The sequence below is a fragment of the Acartia tonsa genome, chromosome 11, assembly GCF_053477335.1.
Source record: "Acartia tonsa isolate MP-2025a chromosome 11, ASM5347733v1, whole genome shotgun sequence".
Classification (NCBI taxonomy): Eukaryota; Metazoa; Arthropoda; class Copepoda; order Calanoida; family Acartiidae; genus Acartia; species Acartia tonsa.
In genome coordinates this window covers 8,781,741-8,803,735 of record NC_137270.1, presented here as the reverse complement: position 1 = coordinate 8,803,735, position 21,995 = coordinate 8,781,741, and the positions used below count along the sequence as shown (strand labels likewise).

The window sequence follows — 21,995 nt, the reverse complement described above, 5'->3', positions numbered from 1 at the left end:
TCCGTCTGTCTGTCTATCCCTCCATCTGTCTGATCATTCACAGGTTCTCTATTGGATTTTATTTAATGAATTGTCTATTATGGTCAAACTGTAATTTGATCATTCTTCTTGCCTGTCTGTCTGTCTCGTCTATCTGCTGAGTTTCTACCATTGGTCTAACAGACTGATTCACTTAATTAACCCCTTACGGTCGGGCCCCTTACCGCACCTTAATCAGTCGGGGGGGGGGGGGGGTCACCCCCCTGCAACCAACCCCTAGCCATCCGGGGCTTAAAAAAATCCTATAAATGAACCTAACCTTATTTTTCTCAGACACCATTTGACCAATAGGGATGATTTCTTAAACTTAAGCTTTTATGATTATAAACTAACTCCTAGAATATAAGTCACCCCCTGCCGCCAACCCCTAGCCCTCCAGGGCTCCAAAAACCCTAAAAATGAACCTTCCTTTATTTTTCTCAGAAACCATTTGACCAATAGGGATGATTTCTTAAACTTAAGCTTTTATGGTTATAAACTAACTTTTAGATTTTAAGTCGCCCCCCTGCCGCCAACCCCTAGCCCTCCGGGGCTCCAAAAAATCCTAAAAATGAACCTAACCTTAATTTTCTCAGAAACCATTTGACTAATAGGGATGATTTCTTAAACTTAAGCTTTTATGATTATAAACTAACTCCTAGATTATAAGTCACCCCCTTGAAAATAAAGGTTAGGTTCATTTTTATGGGTTTTTTTGATTCCCGGAGGACTAGGGGTTAGCAGCAGGGGGGTGACATCTATACCAAAAGCTAGTTTATAACCATAAAGGCTTAAGTTTAAGAATTCATCTCTATTGGTCAAATGGTTTCTGAGAAAATTAAGGTTAGGTTCATTTTTAGGGTTTTTTTGAGCCCCGGAGGGCTAGGAGTAGGCGGCAGGGGGGTGACTTCTAAACTAGAAGTTAGTTTATAACCATAAAAGCTTAAGTTTAAAAAATCATCCCTATTGGTCAAATGGTTTCTGAGAAAATTAAGGTTATGTTCATTTTTAGGGGGGTTTTGAGCCCCAGGGTGCTAGGGGCTGGGGGTAGGGGGTTGACTTTGAAACCATAAGATGTTCATACCCCTAAAAGCTTAAGTCCAAAAAATTTGCATGGTTCATCAAGTGGTTCCGGAGAACCCCCCCCCCCCCCCCCCCCCCCAGCATCAAAAAAGCTTCAGTTACGTCCCCCTTTTAAACGTAAGCTTTTCTTATATGTCAACATAACATATCTAAATTTCATAGAGATCCGCAGCCGTTTTCCCTGCTGACCGCCTGCTGCGGCCGCTGAAATTTATATTTGATATTTCTAATATAAAATTTACTTAAAGATAAACATTTTCTGTAAAAAAATTGTTCTTCTAGCTTCAAAAATAAGAAAATTACAGCCGTTTAAAATTTTTAAGTAAAAAAGGTTGTTAAATAAAAAGGTGAACTAAGCAAAAATTGACTTTGACTTATAAAAGGTCGGAAATTTATTATCAAACAGGGGACTTGCACAAAAAAGATTTAGCCCTCTAGGTCTAATAGGAACTGAGATAATAGGGGGGGAGCGTTGAACGCCCACCCCATCACCAACCGATTAAGGTGCGGCAAGGGGCCCGACTGTTAAGGGTTAATAATACATATTTAATAATTCATATTAAAATCGATAATACTGTAAAAATAGTTGAATGCTTGTTTCAATAGAAAATTAGATTTAACTAATAATAATGTTGAATCTTGTACCAGGAGATAAACAAATAACCTTGTGTTGCAATAAAAAATAAAAAAAATTATCCAATTTACTTATGAAAAAAAGTATAATACTGTATCTATAATCTTTTTGTACATAAATGATAATAATATCAGGTTATATTCCATTAATTTATAACCACCTAAATTTTTTGACACTTGCAACTTTTAACAGCTCCCTTTAACCAAAATCAAGGATAGTTTATTTAAGTATGTCACCAAAACTTCATTACATAAGTAATACATTTTTACAAACTTTAAAAAGAGGATTGGGAAATATCTCCCTCCCCAACATTAACTTTAATCACTATTGTAAACAATATTAAAAGTTATAAATATATATCAATCAAGATCTTTAGAGGTATTAACTGTGGTTTAATTACATATGTATGAGAGCTCCTTCTTGTGTCAATCACTTTTATTTACTGATTTAAATTTGTACAGTACAGTTGTACAGAATATTGCAAGATTTTTTTTAGTTAAGTCTGGAAATTAATGATTAATTTATCTAAAAATAGATAGCATAGAATTATCTTAATCAGTGGCTTAATTTTATACACCCGCCTTAAACACCTCCCCCCCCCCCCACTCTTTATTTTAAGGGGTGTAAATTTATTTCCTTTACACCCCCTTGGAATTTATAGAGGGGTGTATCTGAGGGTGTAGGCTCTTGTCAAGAGGGTGGACATGGGTGGACACCTAGGGAGGTGTATCCATCCCCCTTAATTTTACAAGGGTGGTGTAAACAACCCCTACACCAACCTTTTGCACGCCTTTGATCTTAACTATACTTTTAGTGTACATAAAGTTGTAAATTCAGTAACTATTCTACAAAAATTACCTTCCTAAATTGATATATGATTTTCAGGGTAATCTCCGGTGGACTAAACATTAAAATTTTATGGAAAAAAAGATATCTTTGGAACATGCATGACTTGAAATTATCCCCCCTTTGTACTCAATACGCATTTTTATTCTAAGTGCGTCAATTTTGCGTTTAAAGATACCCTTAGTTTAAGCATTAATTTCTCCAAAAAATGATAAAAAAAGATAAATTTTTTTTTGATAAAATGATAAAAGTATGTGTAAAATGAAATAACCAGCAAAAAAAATTACAAAATTACGTTAAATAGAACGAAAATTAGAGCGTTTTGTATGCCTTATAAAATGCGTATTTCTCATGAAAATTGTAACGATTTAGTGTCTTGAGTAAAATATTTACAAACTTCCCGCTTTTATAAGAAGCTAGAGCCTTTGTGGTATCTTATTGTTTTAATATAAGTAGTCATGGATTAGTATGAGACACTTGTTTAAACACCTTATCATTTGACACGCTGACTTTGAATTCCTACTTATTACTTCTCTCCGTTGCCAAGTATGGCAGGTGTCATGAATTAAGTAACTGTTATTAATAACTACCTACCTGAAATTCTGAACTGTTAATAATAATATGTTACCTCGAATTCAACATATCAATTTAAATATTTAAATAGAAACTAGAACACATAATTCGAGACAGCGGGGCCAACATTGTAATAACAACTAAAAGCCAGGTAAGATATTTTATAAGTGCTGTTACCCTTTAAATTGGTTATGTATGACTGACTTTCTGGCCAAGAGGTTTTAACGTTTAATTAGAGATAATTTTAAAGGAACGTTTCAAATATGTTTATGATGCATTTAGACTTTTAACTAGGTATCTGCTAAAGACTTAAAAATAGCTTAAATTAATATAGGATTAGGACGGATAAACGAATGGTTATGAATTTATATTTGATAAATATGAATATTTAGGTTGACTCAGTGAACAACATAACCAAATCTGCCGACATCAAGCTGATAGCGCTGGACGAGAGTTGGTGGAAAAATCCAGAATCCATAACAGACAAAGAAACCCCGCTACCACAACACTTTGTTGACAACTCATATTTCAAGGTATGGTTGAAAGCAGGGAGGGAGGAGACATTGGATTGTAATTTACACCGGTACCCATAGTTTTATAAATGCATTTTCTCATTCATTGGCTAGAAACCTTTGGGTACTTTTGGATTTTGATTGGTTGGTTCCAATCAAGTTATGTCCATACTTTTCAACCATTAATTTGAATCTATTCAATATAGTTATAAACCTTCACAGGACCTATGAGAACCTACATTGTATAGAGAACCATATTAGTTCAGCGGTTAGCGGGATCTTTCGGTACAGATACACAGACATACTGTAACTTTATTATAAGGATTAGTTAGGTATTATTCTATTGCTTTTTATTTGGTAATTCTTGGCATGAATAAGCAGTTTAATAAACTTAATATTTTAATTTTATTATAGGATGGCAATGCTCTAATAATGTACACAGTTGGAAGGACAAATGCATCCAGAGGAATTGTTCTCTCACATTCTGTTCTGGCTAACCAGGTCAGAATATATATTTCTTGTTAGTTCAATATATGGCAAAGAATACAGAAAAGTAATTAGAAAGATTTAATTCCCAAATACTAAGGCAAATGAATAGGGATTAAATCGTATGTTTTGCTCAAGCAATTTCATGGAAATTTCATAACATCATTCTAGAGAAGTTATTTTATCGATTTTTATAACAGTTTTATATCCAGCAGATACAAATTTTACTCATTTTTTAGCAATGATAGAATTGTCTGTTTGTTTTAAAACTTTAGATTTTTGGCTTTTGCTTTTTGGCTATTCGCTCTGTTTGGGATATTAAAAGTAATACCTACCTACCTAGTCAAAGAAGAAAACATTAATTTAATATCAAATCTTTTTACTCTAGATTAACAGTGTAATAGACAGCTGGGAAATTGGGCAAGATGACACTCTTCTACACTCTCTAAATCTACACCAGGTACACAGGGAGGGAGGGGACATTGGACTGTTTATTACACTAGTCCCCCAAGTTTTATATGAACGTTTTCTTATTTGTTGGCTAAACAACTTTAGAGACATTTCAAAGTTAAGTGTGCAAACGTTTAAACCACCAATTGTAATCTACACAAGTGGTAATCTTTTGTATCATCATTGGGGATGTACATAAAAGTTTCGGCCATTGTCTTATCCTTTTATATCCCTGCCAAATACATAATACAATTGTCCTTTATAAGCATTATCCATCACTAATTTTTGTTGGAATTGTCCTATTGTTAGATTTTTAGCTTAGCAACTTTTTTTATGATTTCTGAAACATTCCATGCCTGTTAACTGTTATTGGGTTTTGAGTGAATTAATTTATTGTTTATCTGTACTGATGTGTTTATTCTTAAAATAATGTTTTCTTGTGAAGGTGTTCCCTCTGGTATCTTGTTTGTATGCGCCCCTATCCCAGGGAGCAAAGGTTCTAGCACTCAACTCATTCAACGAAGGCAAGGTAAAGTAACTATCGAAGCTACTTTAGAGATTGTCATTGTATAGATTAATCAGTTTTTTTTAATTAGTTAAGTAAGCTTTTATTATTCAGATAAACTTTGAATAGGGATTAGGTGGTTTCAAAGTTGGGGGCGAATGTATCTTAAAATTTACAAATTCTCTGAGAAATTGCAAAAATTCTTGACAATCTGACCACACTATGACTATCTAATAAGTCAGCAATAAATAGTTTAGGTAATATATTAGGATAAACTTTACACGAGAAAATAGTGTCCAAAAATGTTAGCGCTCTTTTAATGGTTTTTAATCATTTGTGACAGCCTACCCTAAAAGGTTATTTACCTAATAAAAACAAAATCTTAGTCTACTATAAATTCTTTCATGTTTCATTGTGTCTGATGGACCATCTAAAGCCTCAAATCTATTGTCAATATCTTGTTTATTGCAGGTTTGGTCACATTTGCTAGGAGTGAATAAATCTCATCCAGTCACAATATTTCCATCAACTCCTACCATGTACCAAAAGGTAATAAAACTGTTACAATTGGTATTAAAAAAATCACGCAACCTTGTGTGTAAAATGTAAAGAGGAAGTAATTGGCAGTTACGGGGGAGTGGGGGGGGGGCAGATGTGTTATTACACAAAGGAATTCAACCAAAATAAACTTGTGGAACTGTGGGGCGAGAGTGGTGGATCCACATTGTACTATGTAAAGCAACTTACAAGCCAAATTTCAGTGCTGTAACCCTTTTTTTTGTTGATTGGTTGAGTTCACTTGTGTTTATGAAAAAAGGAGCTTTTTTCATTTTAACTAATTTACTGTTCTTTTTAGTTGCTTGAACAGTCAGGAACAATTTTCAAAGATAAGAAGAGCAGGGACTATGTTAAAGCTTCATGTACAAAGAAGATAAGGTAAGTGTTCAAAGGGGGGGGGGGGGGGGGGGATGTGGTGACTCGTCACACGACATACCAGCCAGCAATTTTATTTTGCTTGTAAGGGCAAAATTTTTTTAAAAAAATAACATGGTACAAATGACTCCAAATTGCCCAATTCGGCGAGGAATGCAATAATAAAAAAAATTTTGGTGGCGGCGGACGGCGAGAGCGGCGGTCCCGCCGCTTTTTTTTAAAGATACCAAAACTTGGGGTAATTAGTGACACAACCAAAAAGATTTCACCCAATTATCTCTAAAACTAAGGGAGTAGCACCAAAAATAAAATTGCTGGTATGTCGTGTGACGAGTCACCACATTTCTCCCCCCCCCCCCCCTTTCATCATAATTCATAATCATAATTCTAATGTAACAACTGGAGGGAGGGATGATTTAATTGTTTTTAAAACCTTCCTCCATAAAGTTTAATTTACATTATTACAACTTTTTGCCAATTGTATTTAGCCCTTAAAGAGAATATGGCTTTTCTTACTTTATATTTATTTGGGTGATTAATCTCAATGGCATAAAACCTGTTTTAGACCATATATAGCCAGACTTACCTGATAATTGCATAAAGATCAGTCCTGCCATTTACAACATCTTTCAGAATATTCACACACGCACAAAAGTATTCACACACGCAAACTTTCAACTTACTACTTTAGATAATAGAATTGTAAATTTATAAAGAATTGAAACATATTTTAAAAATTTCAGGTTAATGGCTTGTAACACAACAAAACTACCAGAACACATTACCACTGAATGGGCAGCACTTACAGGTTTGTTTTTTCTTTAGTTCAAGTAATAGGATGTCAGTATGTGTTTATAAAGAAATATAGTAAAATAGCAAAGGAAACTGACCAAGAACACTAAAAAAACATTCTTTAAAATGCTTTTTATGTGGAAATCTCTAAAAAAATATTTGTTACACAATTTTAAAAAGTTGGAAGTTTGGAGGCAGCTTATACCAATAACAAAATTAATTCGGGAAAAAATCACGAAACCTATACGTGTTTTTCAGCTGTCGTTGGGGGGCAACACATCGTAAAATTGACGACCTCTCAATTTGCCCCCCAAATATTATTTTAGATTTATTTCACTTGTTGGTTATACCTTATACCTGGTTTGGAAGACAACTTTAATACAAGTTAAAATATTTTATTTAATTTAGGTCACAAGATAATGCCAAGCTTTGTGTGTACAGAATCCAACTTTGTTATGACACCATCTTCACCAAGGAAAATAGATTTATTAACTTTGATAAATGTGTAGTAGGTGGCTTAACCACCAACCTTATTCTATTGACCAAGGACAATTATCTCCATTAGTAATACAGACAATTGGACACCCCTTAAACTAAAATAGAAGGGGGAAGTATGACTTTTTTATATTGAGACCCCCTGACTTAGATTTTTAAAAAATGATTTTCTAATTCTTTATCAGATTAAATAATTAAATAAAATTAAATGTAATATTTTCAATATTTTTTGTGAAATATATTGTAAAGTTATATGAAACTTCCCCCCACCCTTTGATCTTATAAATAAATTCATTTGATGAACAGGCATCAGAATAAAAATAATTCTGGAGGATCACCCCCCTCAAAACTGTGTACCACCCCCGTTCAAGGGGTTCAGATTAGAATTGTTAGATTCAGGTATGCCATAATGACTAATATTAATAGGTAATCCATACCTACGGGTCTATTATTTTAATATGTACAATATTTTACTTTGTATTGCTAATATTTTTTTATAAGTTTATATTACGTTTTAAATTCTTAGTACATAAATTTTAATTTGAAAGTTTTAAAATTCTGTTTGCCTGTAATTTATTACAAGGTTCAAATGTTACCTATTCGTGTATATTTTTTGTAGAGATCATCTGAAAACAGCACACGAAGTTTTAGTTGAAGATCAGGCTGATCACAATAACAACAACTCTCAAGGTGAGAAGTTTAGAATTTTGTTTAATGGTGCTTGCTACTGGGGAGATGGCTGATTTAAGTTTCGACCTTGTTTTATACTTTAATGGCAATAGATTACTTTCTTGTCATTGCACAAAATGGTGTCAAATCATTTAATAAATAACAAGATTATGAACTTGATTGACAGACAAATGAAATAGGATTCATTCAGAATATTTTTAATGCAGAAATACGTATATTGGACTAAGAGGGGACTGGGTAACATGCTGGGGGGTGGGGGGGGGGGGGCATACGTGTGGTGACTCAAACCTGATGGCTACCCTGAACACAAAGTAACCTCTTCTTACCTGACTTACAGTAATAACCAAACAAATAATATGCCCCCATTACTGTACCCGACTAGACATTCATTAGTTGTCATAGGAATAATCTATTTAAATAAAAAAAAAGCTGAGGTCATTTTGTCACCATTTTTCAAGTATAAAAGAGACCAAAATTAGCATTTTTGTTTTGTTTAAAATATTGTTTTGTTTTAGGCCTGCCTGGAATAGAAATTGATGTTGGAGGGGGTGGAGCTAGTACAGATACAATTATTGGAGAACTACTCATCAAAGGAGAAAATGTGGCTTCCAGGTAGGTATTCATTTGGGAATTAATATCATCCAGAAAACCTAAATCTCCAAAAAAGGAAAAATGTTTTTTTGGAAAGGGATAGTTGCATAAAGTGCATTTAAAAAATTTGATTGCAAGCATAAGTTACAAGAATACAATTAAACATATATAATTTTGTATTGCAATGAATAGCAATCAATTAGCCACAACCAAAATAGTCATCATGCTGTTTTTGTGAAAACAGGATAGCCATAAAAGTTGCGTATATCCAAAAAATATGATTTTGCTTTGTTTCTCACGGTGTGCCTCTGGTCTTCAAAAATATAAAGATGTACATAGTAGGTACTTTCAATACAAATATTACATTTATTTTTTTAGGTTTTTATCCGGATCAGAAGAGAAGGAAATTGTAAATTTTGACGGGTGGATTCCAACTGGTGATATTGTGGCTTATAAAGATGGTCAATATTGGGTTAAAGGTAGGTTATCAGGCTGTTGTGGGGCTTTTCTGTCCATATTGATTTATCAGAAGACACTTTTTATTTCATTTTAAAATCCTGGTTACTTGGTAGGTAGGACATTTTTTTATGGATAAAATTTGAAAGCAGAAAATTGTTTGGATGAGTTGGTTCTACGTAACTTAGATATCTTGTTAAAGATAGCGTTTAGTATTTTTAGAAAACCCTTAAAAAGATAAAAATTATTTTAAAGATTTTGTGGATCTACTGCATTTCACGGTAAAATATTGCTTGTAACGAATATTGCCAAAAATCTATGAATTTTAAAGGCTGCTAGCTGCCAAACGGCTGAACGTACAGATCATACCCGCACACCATTTTAAGTGGTATAAGAAGGCCTACAAATAATCTGGAATAGCCAAGATCCTATGATGCACAGGGAAAGCTTCACCCAAGAAAAAACGCGTAAAATAGGCCTTTTTCGCGCATTTCTCTGCACTGCGAGATAATTATTCATTATTGATTTATGGCTATTCCAGATTATTTGTAGGCCTTCTTATGCCGCTTAAAACAGTATGCGGGCATGATCTGTACGTTCAGCCGTTTGGCAGCTAGCAGCCTTTAAAATTTATATATTTTTGGCAATATTCGTTACCAGCAATATTTTACCGTGAACTGCAGTAGATCCGATTTTGTTTTATGTCAAAGAAACTTCTGCTTTACACATGTTTTTATCTTTTTTTAAAAGTTTTTTTTATATTATTTCCTCCTCTCACTTTACCAACATTTAAACATTGTAATGTTTTTTTTTCTCAGGTAAACTTGGTGTTAAAGGAGTTGAGGTTGAAGGTGAAGTTCTGAACGCCCAGGAACTGGAAAGAAAACTGCTGCGCTGTTCAGACATTGATGATACAACCGTAGTTGGACTTGGTGATACGGATGTAAGATTTTCTTAGTATTAGATAATTGAGAAATCAGGGATCTTAATGGATAAGACAATGACTGATAAATTAATGTAAATTCCCCAATGATGATACACAGAATTACCTCTTCTGTTGATTACAATTAGTGGTTGAAAGATTTGGACACGACTAAATGAAGACAATGAACCAACCAATCAAAATTGAAATTGTATAGTCATCCATTTAAGGCTGCCTATCTGTGTCTGAACTATATATCTATCTCTCTAGGCTGAACAGCAAATTGGTGCAGTGGTTGTAGTGAACAAGAATAAGAAAGTAACCCTAGAAAATATTCTTGCCTGGTGTAATGATAATATTGGTAGCAACAGTGTTCCTTCAGGTATATATATAAAAATAGATTTATTTTACTTTGATGATACACCAGATTATCATGTACTCTAATAAGGCGAACCTTGTTGCTGGCTAAAATAACGGTCTTCCCATCCCATCCCTCCTAGCGGATAAACGAACTGACCGATAAATGACGATTTAAATTGACAACAATCTTTCCCCTGTCATAATATCCACATATATTCTATATCCATTATGATGTAACATTTTAAATCTAGCCCTTTTTTGGTGTTTAAAATTGTTTAGAAATTTCTTTTTCTTCAAGTGATGATTTATAATGTTCCTTAATTTATTCATTTAGGCAAGAAATATCCATTCCTTCCTAAATAAGTGGTTTGAAATATTATAAAAAAGTATTTGCTTACCTACATTGGTTAAGAATAAGAAAGTAATGTAAAATTCTCAAAAATTATGTTTTTTTCAGTTTTAAAGATAGTAGAGAAGATCCCACGTGACAATACTGGACACATTGACAAGATGGAGGTATTCTCAATGTTCCCAGATGTCAATGTTGTGTGCTTCCATGACACAAAGTTCTAAGCATGGAGAAAAGCCCGCCTAAACCTAACTAAAACGACGACATTTAGAAAATGCCTGGAAAATTTGGATTGCAAAGAAAATACCCGCGAAAAAATTGAGACTACATGACAAAATAATAATATAGAGTGGACAATTAGAAATCCCGCCAAGAAAAGTTACAATGACGACAATTAAAGTTAGATTACTGCTAAAGCGAAATTAAGTTTTCTTTAGTTCAAAAGTCTTTGTTATATAATCGTCGATATTTAAAAAGTAAGTAATATCTAAAAATATATGAAAATAGTAAAATTATCATAAAATGGTCATACTTTTGATTAGTCATAAGCACAAAAAAAATCTTTCATCATAATTTTATATGATTTAGAATGATAATTGATTCTTATGACGATAAGGCTATGTTACCTTTAATGAAATTAATTGATTGATTGATTGATTGATTAATAAGCCACAGTTTCTTGAGGTTTGGACCAAAGACGTCATGGAGTAGGTTGAGACACCTTAGTATAGCCACAAGGGAAAACTTAAGATCCATATTAAAGCACAATATAACTTAATCCGCTATCGCTTTATTATCTTTATATGGCAGGTGTCCCAATCATGAACGTGACTATTGAGTATCCAAAATTACTCATTAAATTCCCTTCTTACACAACGAGGGGGAAGTTGCGTGGTATTTGTTACTTAGAACTTTGGTAATTTATTAAATATCTTTTGTCTCGCCTGGTTTAGTGTCTTTGGTCTTGTCTCATATAGATGAAAGCCCTGGTGTGAAAACAAATAAAAGAACTTAATTCAAGTAATTCTTGCTGATATTAAAAATAATGTGTTATCTAGTTTTGTTATGATATTTTATTAGTTTAGCATTATATACAAGTGTCACTAGTAGGTAGTTGTTAATCAAAATTTGATTTAAAAGTTCCTCTTTATAATTATATACAACCAGAAAATTATTAAAATTAATTTTATTGTAATTCATTCAGTAAAAGGGCGATTTTAAACCAACATTTCTATTTTATTACCTAACTATAAGAATTAACTTAATTAGTCATTAGGTGTTAATAAATCCCTTATTTTTGTATTTCGATTTGATAAATATTTTTAATTGCCTGACAGATTTTTCATGGGCCAAATTTTGATATTGAAACTAGAATTATATATTTTGAATAATGATATTTATGTTATGCAATGATGCAAACCTTAGATATGTAAAATTTATGTACGTTTTTCTTTGTTAAAACATCATTTATTGTGTACAAAAGGTGGATTTTCTCATTGAGTGTGTCAATATTAATTTTAAAACTTCAAAACAACATTATTAGAATAAGGCAGAGAGAAAGGGGACATTTGGCTGCTTATTACAGTAGTTCCCAAAGTCTTATAATAACGCTTGCTTATTAGTTGGCTTTACAATCTTGGGGACTTATTGGATTTTGATTGGTTGGTTCATTTAGTTGAGTTTCCTACAGTTTCAACCACTAATTTTAATTTTAATTTGGGAATGAGGGGGAACAAATATATGTTTCTTGTAATCAAAGTTGAATGAGCCCCTAGAATGCAAGAAATCAACTTTTTCAACTTGGGATGGGGTTGTATAAACTATAGCGTAACCTATAATTTTGGAACATTTACTGAGAAATATCCACCCTTTCTAAAATTTTAGTTTTTGTTTATGATATATTATCAACTATAATAACTACAAGTCTCCAGTTTTCAGGAAATATTTCCATCAAATGCCTTACATTAACTTTCTTAAGAAACCCTTCCACAAGTTATTATTTTACGTTTTTGTAAACTACTTGTAATAAACTATCATAGACTTTTTGCTACAGTTTAAAATCTGGTTGTTTTTAGAGGTTGAAAAATTTAGTTTGAACCAACTTTAGGGAATTGTACATTCAAGAACACAGGGTAAAGATCTTTTTTATCTCCCATTGTCCAATCCTTTTCTAGAATTCTTGGAAACTAGGATGACTCAAAATAACTTTCTACAATGTTTTTGTTAATATTTTTACTTCATAAAATGAGCTTATGTAAATCTGCTAATAATGAATAATGTTAAAAATTACTGTGAAACATCTTAAAGTGGACAAATAATAAATTAAATTTTGCAGTAAATCTGAGGTTTTTCATATTAATGTAGCTACTACAAAGCTGAGTCTTATTCTTGTATGAAAGTAACAGTATGTCTTTGTGTCTTTTTGTTTGTACCGATTAATCTCGCTAACTGCTGAACCGACATTATTCTCCTTTTTCGATTAGCTTCTCCTTGGTCCAAAAAAAACTACATAAAAAAATTATCTTATATTAAGAGAAAAAATTAAAATTTAAAGTGGGAGAGGGGGTAGAATTTTCCATCGTCCCCCCCCCCCTGACCCCCTAGAAGCTCCGTGTTAGCAACCTAAAGTTACGACAATATTTCAGGGTTCGGAAGCCGCGCATAAGCCTCAGTTTTAAACCTGCTTGTGAGCAGAAAAAGAAATTTCAGAAAGAATGATTGTCTGCTAAAGAGCAGTTTTATACATCCAGCTGAATTTTATAGTGATAAAATGAAGATTTCACTGAGGCTTACGCGCGGCTTCCGAACCCTGCAATATTTCTCCTGTCATAATGTCTACGTATTTTCCACATCCATTGCATTCCTTAAAAATTGTAAAAATGTCGTCTTGGTTAGTCAATTAAATTTAAAAAGTTACAACTGTTATGGCAGAACGGTTAGGTAATTGTACGCATGCTACGTCAAACAAGACTTATATGTATAAATGTGTATGGAGTCAATGTTATATTATTCGTTGGCTCAAAAACCTTAGGTACTTTTTTAATTCAGAGTTGTTATTTGTCTGAAGCATCTCATTAATCAAGTCCTGAAAATGCAAGTATGTTCTTAAAGTTTCCTTTTTTGAAGCAGTTTTGCAACAAAATTGTTTAAAATTTTTTTTAGACTTATATATTTAAATTCTGCCTGCTTATTCAGTTCTGACGTTTCAGAGCTTTGCTCTATGGATGTTGTCATCATTGTACATGTACAAATAGATCTTACATTCGCTACATTAGAATTTTGTTGTTGTCAGTGTCATACCCTATCCTTTTATATAAAGTAATAAGCTTTTTAACTATTTAGGGGAGGGTATCTCCACTCTACCCCCCCCCCCTCCGAAAAAAATAAGGTGGGTTGTTTTTTTTCCTACTCCCACCTTTAGTTCCCCTAGAGGCTTTTAGGCAAAGCCGCTAGTTCTTATAATTGCATCAAATATCACGTTAAAGTCAAACTGACAATAATTATATATCCTTTTTAAAAGCGAAGCTTTTCTATAATTAGGGTCGGTCCGTACGTCCGTCCGTCAGAGATAGATAGCTTTTATTCGTTAATTTAGGCATGTTAGAATTGTCCTATCGATTTCAAACTTTGCATGATGATTCCTGTAGTAGTTAGCTACGATTTAGAAAGCGTAGCAACTCTATAATCATTACCAGAAGGTCCGCATGTCCATTTTAAACATGTTGATTTTTCTACTTTTTTAACAACAAATCTTTATGTGATCTAATTATCCATTTGATCTGATTTTTGGTATATTGATTCCTGGGACAACAAAGAACAATAGTATAAGCAAAGCAACTCTATAATCAAGTCCTAAAAATGTAAGTATGTCCAAAACATTATCCTGTATCAAGCAGTTTTTCAACAAATTTACTTAAATTTTGATTCGACTCTTTTGATACTTTTATATTCTGATTATTCAGTTCAGACACTATACAATTGTTAATGTACGTTTGTCCTACCGTTTCAGTGCTTCGCTTTTATGGATGTTGTCATCCTTGTTCTATCCATAATACAAAGTAGAGCGATGTCTGTCTGTCTCCCAGTCCGTCTAAAGCTTAAGATCTCGGTAACCGTTGAACCGATGGGGCTCTACACTTCAGGGAATATAGCTTCTGGGTCCGGGGTGTTTTTAAGCTATTTTCTTGAAGGGAAGGACACCTCTATCCTCCCTCCCTCCCAAAAACAAATATGATAGTACAACTGTATAATATAAATTACTAAGGCTTTTTTGTATGAAATTTAAGATTTCTACTGAACCGATTAAGTTCTCCATTAGATAAGCTTCACATAGGTCTAGGGATGGCCTTAAGCTATTCTATTTTTTGATTTAAGTACAATGAAATAAAATGAAGAAAATTTTATTTTAGGACTGTATAAATAAATTTGAAGATCTATAATCTTTTCGTCATTGTGGCATTTAAATTTTTTATCTCAATCACAAAACTGTAGAATTTATTTGATATTAAATTTGGTTATAAATCAAATGCAGTGAGATTTTTTTTTTTTCATAAAAAAACCTAACATTTAAATTACTATACATATAATGTTGAGTATGCGTAAAAACATCAAAATGAAAAAATAGACTCAAGAATAATCAATATTATGAAAATTAAATAATAGTTATTTCTCGCATCGTATTATAAACGGCTTTCCGCGGATATAGAATGTACAATTATAAGATTTAACCAGTTTTTTGGCCCCCATGTGCCGAAGGCACGGGCTAAAAAAACTGGTTTTAATCTTATGATTGTACATTTTTTTATATTCGTAGAAAACTGGATTTAATACGATGATAGACATAGTTTTTTCGTATGGATGAGAACCGGTTCCTATCCACCGGATTCGAATGAATACAAGAAATAACAATTATTAATAGATGCTACAATTTCTGAAGACCCATGCCTCGTCTGGTACTCTTGTAAATCCAGCTCCTGTTATAAAACATTAATTTAGTACAAAAATATTTATTATGGCAAAACAAACAAAATCCGCGAGTCGGCTCCTTTTTTTCTGGCTCCCAATATCGAATCTCATATGTATTATAGTAAAGATTACAAGCAAATTTGCATACATAATCCCAGAATTTTTGGAGCCAAATACCTTCATTACACTAGCAACATTTTAAATCACAAAAACCTTTTTTAGTAGCGAAGCTACTCTATAATTCGAAATGTCCGTCTGTTAAAGACAAAAAAGGGTAATCTGATTTTCTAGGCTCCTATAAAAGATAGAAGGCTGATTGTCACCATTCCATTGGAGCATAATTAAGTATAAAAAATCAAAAGCGGTCGGACTGCTTTTAAGCAGCTTTTTACAACAGATTTTCTCTGATCCTACTAAAGTTACACGGTTCAAACTTATTTCCAATATTCTCTTCATTATGCACCATAATTAGGCATAAAAATCTATGGTAGTCTGACTGCTTTTAAGCAGCTTTTTAGCTGCTTTTCTTTTTACATCTTTTAAAGACATAACCTTATTTTTCTAAGGTTTTGTGATCTTAAGTTTTTGCATATTCTCTCTCTTTTCTTTGTACTGAAAACATATAATCTGCTCTATAACTTACTTTGTCTGTTGGTCTATTTCATAATAGATTTTGTGCTTCGCTACTTATGTATGTTGTCATCCTTGTTTTTAAAAGTAAAGTATGATTCCCCAAAAAGTTATTTATAATTTTATACAGCTTATACCAACAACGAAATTATTTGGAGAAAAAATCACGAAACCTAAACATGATAAATGATTTTCATTTATTGTTGTGGGGGGCAAAATATAGTAATGCTAGTGGCTACGCCCCTAGAAGCCTCTAGGGGCACTGGTAGGAGGGGGAAAAGTTGACCTTATCTCATTTTAAATTTAAGTTTCAAGAGTTAAAAAATTAAAATTTGGGGGAGGGGGGTGTAGAACCCTCCCAAAAATAGTTAAAAACCTTCCCAGAACCTATAAGAAGCTTCACTGTAAAGGCGAACAATATCGGTTCAGCGGTTAGCGAGATCCTTTGGGACAGACAAAAAACGTTTACTACTTTATATAGTAATATAATTGTTGACCTTTATTTCTGCCCCTCCCTCCCCCCGCTCAAATATTATTTTAGATCTATTTCGCTTGTTGAATATTCCTTATAACTAAGTTTTACAGCATTTATAATTTTACTGAAGGCATTAAAAAAAATATCTATAATACAAAGTAGAACGATGTCTGTCCGTCTGTCCCTTAAGATCTCGATAACCACTGAACCGATCCTGGTCCAGTGGTGATTTTAAGCTATTTTCCTGGGGGTTGGGACACCCCCAACCCCCCTAAAAATGAAAAAATCCCCCCCCCCCAATTTTTTTTCTTCCATTATTTAAAAATTAGTGGTGGAGTGGGGGCTTCTCACCAGGTACTTAATTTTTTTTTAATTATTTACCTCTTAGGGCAAAGCCCCTAGAGGCTAGGGGTGAAGCCGCTAGTAAATCTATATAGGTATAACATTTTTCTACTATTAATATAAGCCGCGCAATTTGAATTTTAAAATCTGCACATTTTTTGCACAACACTTAAATCCATAAAACTTCAAAAATAATGTCTTTGGAAGAACTGGTTTTTAAGGAATATTTTGTCGGAATAATCATATTTGATTTTTTGAAACATAAATGTCTTAGAATAGGTTTTCCAAATATACAAAGCATTCTAAATATATAGTTGTTTTTTTTCCATGCAAATTAAGTTTTTATAAAACGCATTTCTCTTGAATAACTTTGTGGTGGGTTGTCATTTATAATAGGCGTTTTATAAAGAAATCTCATGTTAGTGCCTAAATTACCCAATCTTACCTTTAGAAGGATGTGCTAGTGTCATACCAATATCCTCAAAATATTCATAGTTATCATAGGCATAGTAGAAGGCATTGGAGGCACTAATACCCCATCTGCTAGTAGATCCACCGAACTGCAAAAAATAACTATTTACTTGTATAGATTAATATTTGGTTTGGATTAAATTAGGTATGGCAATCTAAAATACAAAGTAGAATGATGTCTGCCTGTTTGTGTGTGTGTTTGTTTGTCTGTTTGTTTGTAGTATTAGAAATATAGGGATGGGACAATGGGCAATTTATTCAATTTTCGAGTTCTTGCTAAAGGGCTGTGAAAACCAGATTTGTCCAGAAAATTTGAAAAACTTAGTAGGTGCAAAAATAGGTTTTCATGTGTCACAGTGTAGTCATTATTCTGTAATTAATCTCTAGAAAAGTCGCCATTGGATCTCATTAGCCGCTATCAAAAACCAACCGACCCAAAGTAAGCTGGAATTTGAAATATTAGAGTTTATAGATTGTTTATTACAGGAACAAAATGTCAGAACCAACCAGAAAATTTTTGTTCAGAATGACTTTTATTGTCTGCTTGTTTAAATGTATGTCTTTCTTTGTGCTAGTCCCCAAAGTATCATAACTATGCAAAATAAGAAAAGTTGCACTAGGTCCAGTAGCCAAAGTCCAAGAAAAGGGATTTTAGATCCATATTGTCTCATCCCTAAATCTCAATTATATACAGTTATACAGTTCAATTATATACTCTGAAAGAGATTTAATTACCATTCCTGACCAATCATTAAATCCTAATTGATATTGTTGATAAATGAAAGGGATTGCTGGGGTGTATCTTTTACATTTACTTAAAAGCATTTGATGTTTTTTAAAGATCTTTTCACAGACATACATATACTTTCATCTTTGATATATGTACATCTAACCTACCTCTAAAGCCTCATGTGCTGAGAGAGACACAAGACTTGTGTACTCAGAATGATGAGCAGAAGTATGGTAAGACCATTTGGGATTCCCACCATTGTGAAGTGTTGTCAGATCAATCCAGTTGATGACATTGTGATAGTTTCCAACCATTATCATTTGCAGGCGACCACTAGAGCGCTTTTCAATTATAGTCAATCCGCACTGATAACCACCATAATATGCAGGTTTATTTATGGAACTCCATGCATCATTGGTGACATCATATCTGTACCAGTCAGTATTAAACACTCCAACATCTTTCAGTCCACCACCAACAAAAATATTACCATATCTGTCATCTGCTACAGCACAGTGGTGAAACATGGTCTTAGGTAGTTTAGCTACATTATTCCAACCTGTTGCCTCTGTCCACTTCTCTACAGAATCTAAAAGAACATTAGTGCTTCCTTCACCTTGTCTCCCACCAATAGCATAGGCAGCATCAGCATATGTTACAAGTTTGCCTGCCACACGGACATCAGTCATGTTGGCCATTGCTTGCCACTCCAAGAAAGGCTTGTTTGTTTCAAACTTAAAGCAGGAACTATATTCTTCACCTAATAGGGAGTTTTTTCCACCACAAACTATCAGATTGTATCCAACTGCAGTCACCATAGCAAAGTTCCTTCCTGGTGTCAGGTCAGGTATGATACCATGACAGGTTGTTAATCTACCAGGATCACCTTCATTACGTGATCTTAGAAACACATGCCATTTGGTTGGATAAACATTGGTATCTGATGTTGTTCCTCCCCAACCTACAGCAGCATAAGTCCTTGTCTCAGCTTGGCAATTTTGTAGTGCTCGGTAGTTTTTATTTTGTAATACTGTTGTCCAAACTCCCCCCTGGGCAGCATTCTGTAGGTGGTAATACTTTTCCTCAAATCTACGGTATTTTTGGTCAAATTTCCATAAATTTCTTGTACTCACACCATTAAGTTGAGAGTAACCACCAACCAACAAAGCATTATATTTATCCATAACAACCATTGACATGTAGTGATGATTGTAACTATGACGTAAGTTTCCCATGTGATGCCACCCAGTGTTTGTGCTAAAATCCCAATAATAAATTGAATTAGCCTCATGTGCAATCACACACATTATCATTTTACTATCAAGAACAGTATAGACAACGCCACAGGCTGAATCAGGTCTAACTTTTGGTAAATTAGAGTGTTCGGTCCAACTATTTTTATCAACCGTGTAGTATAAAACTTTTGCTCTGTCGCAACAATGCTGAGAATGGCCTCCAAATATCCAAATTCTTCTAGCTTCCTCATCAACACAAGTGCCAGCTCTATGTAAAGCAGTCCATAGACCAGCCATTGAAACCCAAGAGTTTGTATTATGGTTAAACCGGTAATTTGTTGACAATGAAGCTGTGTTATGTATAATCGTTCCTGCTGAATCAACTGTCTCATAATGATATTCTCCACCCATTACGTAAATAGAGTTTTCAAATGACACCATCATTTGATTTATATACATATTTTTTGGTAGGGACGGGGCACTTAGCCAACTTGCACTACCTGATTTTAAGTCATATTTGTAACAAGCAGCTGTTGGGAGTTTCTCAGTATGCTTCTTACCTCCACACACATACAACCAACCATCAATTTCAGCCATACCTCCACGATACTGTGGTCTTCCAACAAGAGGTGGAATTGTATGTGAACCACAGACTGTAACTTTATCTGTTACAACTTGAAGCTCATTAAAATATTCTGCTCCACTGTATCTGGTGTGTCCTCCTGCTCCAATGGCCAATTTTGAAGAGAAGAATGAAGAAGTGACTGGATTGCATATATATGACCCGATTGTATTTACACAAGTTGATGCACCTGCAAGAGGAACTATTTGAAAATTTCTCCAGAAAGTTTCACCACCAGTTGCAGTCTTAAATCCTACAACTTCAACAACAATGGGATCAACAGAAAATTTAGTGTCAGTGTAAGATAATAATACATTATCTCTGTTGTATGCTCCAACATCTATAAGCATTGATGTTCCACTAGGCCTAAAATCAATCCAGTAATGAATGTAGTTACGGCCTGGAAAGGAAAAGGCAGAGTTAATAGTTTTTGACACTGACACTTGTGCATCATTTACTGCTTTAAAGAATTGTACCGTGTCTGCAGATATTCTTAATTTGTATGACGTTGATATTGATCCTAGTTGAAGTGTAATTGTGGCAGTTGAAGATACATCAAAATCAAGGGAATGTGCTGTATATCCCAAATCTATGAAATCATAATCATGATATTGATATACATCACCTACTTCATCAGATGTTTCAGCATGCAATACTGTTTTTGGTGAGCAAGTGTGTGTTGCCATCCTACATTCATCTACGTCAACACAACTGCCCTCCACACCGGTATATCCATCATTACACACACAAACAAAGCTTCCAATTGTGTTGATACACATTTCTGTGACCGTATCACAATTGTGTGTTGATGTAGCACATTCATCTATATCTGTACAACCTTCATAAGCAACAAAACTTTGATAACCAACTTTGCAATTACAGTCATAGTATTTGTTTTGGTTAACACAGTCAACATTTCTGCCACAATAAATATATCCATCAATTTTTCCATTAGAAATATCACATTCATTGATATCCTTGCAGTAATAGTCGTTCTTATCGCAATAAAGTCCATCCAGGCAGTCAGTGTCGTCCAAGCAACCAAAAACATTCAGATCACATCTAGCTTCAGGTCTACAAATCTTATAACAACAATTGTCAGTGTCAGAATAAATATCTACTATATAATTCCAAAAGAACTTTTCTTGTGGAAAATAGTTTGTGTTCTTACAGTTGTTATCACCACAGAGCAGCCATGGTTGACCACAATCTGAATCATACTCACAATGGCCCTCACCCTCCTCGCACGGATGATTTGGTTTACATCGCCTTTCACAACAGTCATCCTCTTCATCATAGAATGAATGGGGACTTCTTGTTTCCAGACAATTGTTAGTCCCACAAATAAGGCTACCCTCACAATCTCCATCCCAATCACAATCTCCTTCATTCTCACCACATCTAAATATTTATTCATTAACTTAACTTTCCCTTAAACTAAAATTTTCTTTCATCCCATTAATATGGAGCATAATTATGTATAAAACACCCATAGCGGTCAGACTGCTTTTAAGCCTCTTTTTTTTTTAAATAGATTTTCTTGGCTCTAACAAAAGCACGGCTGAACTTCTTCCTTCATTATGCACCATAAATAGGTATAAAAAACTGTGGCAGTCTGATTTCTTTTAAGTAATTTTGGACTTTAGTGATATTATCAACTTTTAAAAAATACTAGTGACACTATGCCCTTAGAAGCCTTTAACTTTAGGGGGGGGGGGGTCGAAACACTCCCCCATTATCTTTCTTTTCACTCCACTGTAAAGGAGAACCATATATGTTCAACAGCTAGCGAGATCTTTTGCTACAGACAAAAAAGTCTTACTACTTTAT

At 33.7% G+C, this 21,995-nt stretch overlaps 2 protein-coding genes across 5 annotated transcripts in view; one reads left to right on the top strand and one right to left on the bottom strand.

The window, feature by feature from the left end:
• Positions 1–13,034, top strand: part of LOC145332364 (malonate--CoA ligase ACSF3, mitochondrial-like) — a 45,634-nt gene extending 32,600 nt beyond the window's left edge. For 2 of the 4 annotated variants that reach the window (XM_080177364.1, XM_080177363.1), the window contains 16 exons: positions 3,246–3,305; positions 3,547–3,687; positions 4,081–4,167; positions 4,541–4,612; positions 5,048–5,131; positions 5,579–5,656; positions 5,964–6,043; positions 6,784–6,848; positions 7,241–7,308; positions 7,635–7,726; positions 7,947–8,017; positions 8,533–8,629; positions 8,987–9,087; positions 9,883–10,007; positions 10,257–10,368; positions 10,804–13,034. In XM_080177364.1, coding sequence (XP_080033490.1) covers positions 3,246–3,305; positions 3,547–3,687; positions 4,081–4,167; positions 4,541–4,612; positions 5,048–5,131; positions 5,579–5,656; positions 5,964–6,043; positions 6,784–6,848; positions 7,241–7,308; positions 7,635–7,726; positions 7,947–8,017; positions 8,533–8,629; positions 8,987–9,087; positions 9,883–10,007; positions 10,257–10,368; positions 10,804–10,919 — 1,449 coding nt within the window. In that variant the 3' untranslated portion in view covers positions 10,920–13,034. The remainder of the gene's footprint in view (positions 1–3,245; positions 3,306–3,546; positions 3,688–4,080; positions 4,168–4,540; positions 4,613–5,047; positions 5,132–5,578; positions 5,657–5,963; positions 6,044–6,783; positions 6,849–7,240; positions 7,309–7,634; positions 7,727–7,946; positions 8,018–8,532; positions 8,630–8,986; positions 9,088–9,882; positions 10,008–10,256; positions 10,369–10,803) is intronic. The other 2 variants (XR_013884170.1, XR_013884169.1) reach the window with 2 other exon arrangements.
• Positions 13,035–15,326: 2,292 nt separating this feature from the next.
• Positions 15,327–21,744, bottom strand: LOC145332516 (uncharacterized). The gene is made up of 4 exons (XM_080177518.1): positions 21,725–21,744; positions 18,476–21,566; positions 17,553–17,667; positions 15,327–15,668 (listed from the first exon to the last, which is right to left on the bottom strand). Exons 1-4 carry the CDS (start codon positions 21,742–21,744, stop codon positions 15,607–15,609), a joined length of 3,288 nt encoding a protein of 1,095 aa, XP_080033644.1. The 3' UTR covers positions 15,327–15,606.
• Positions 21,745–21,995: the final 251 nt, after the last annotated feature.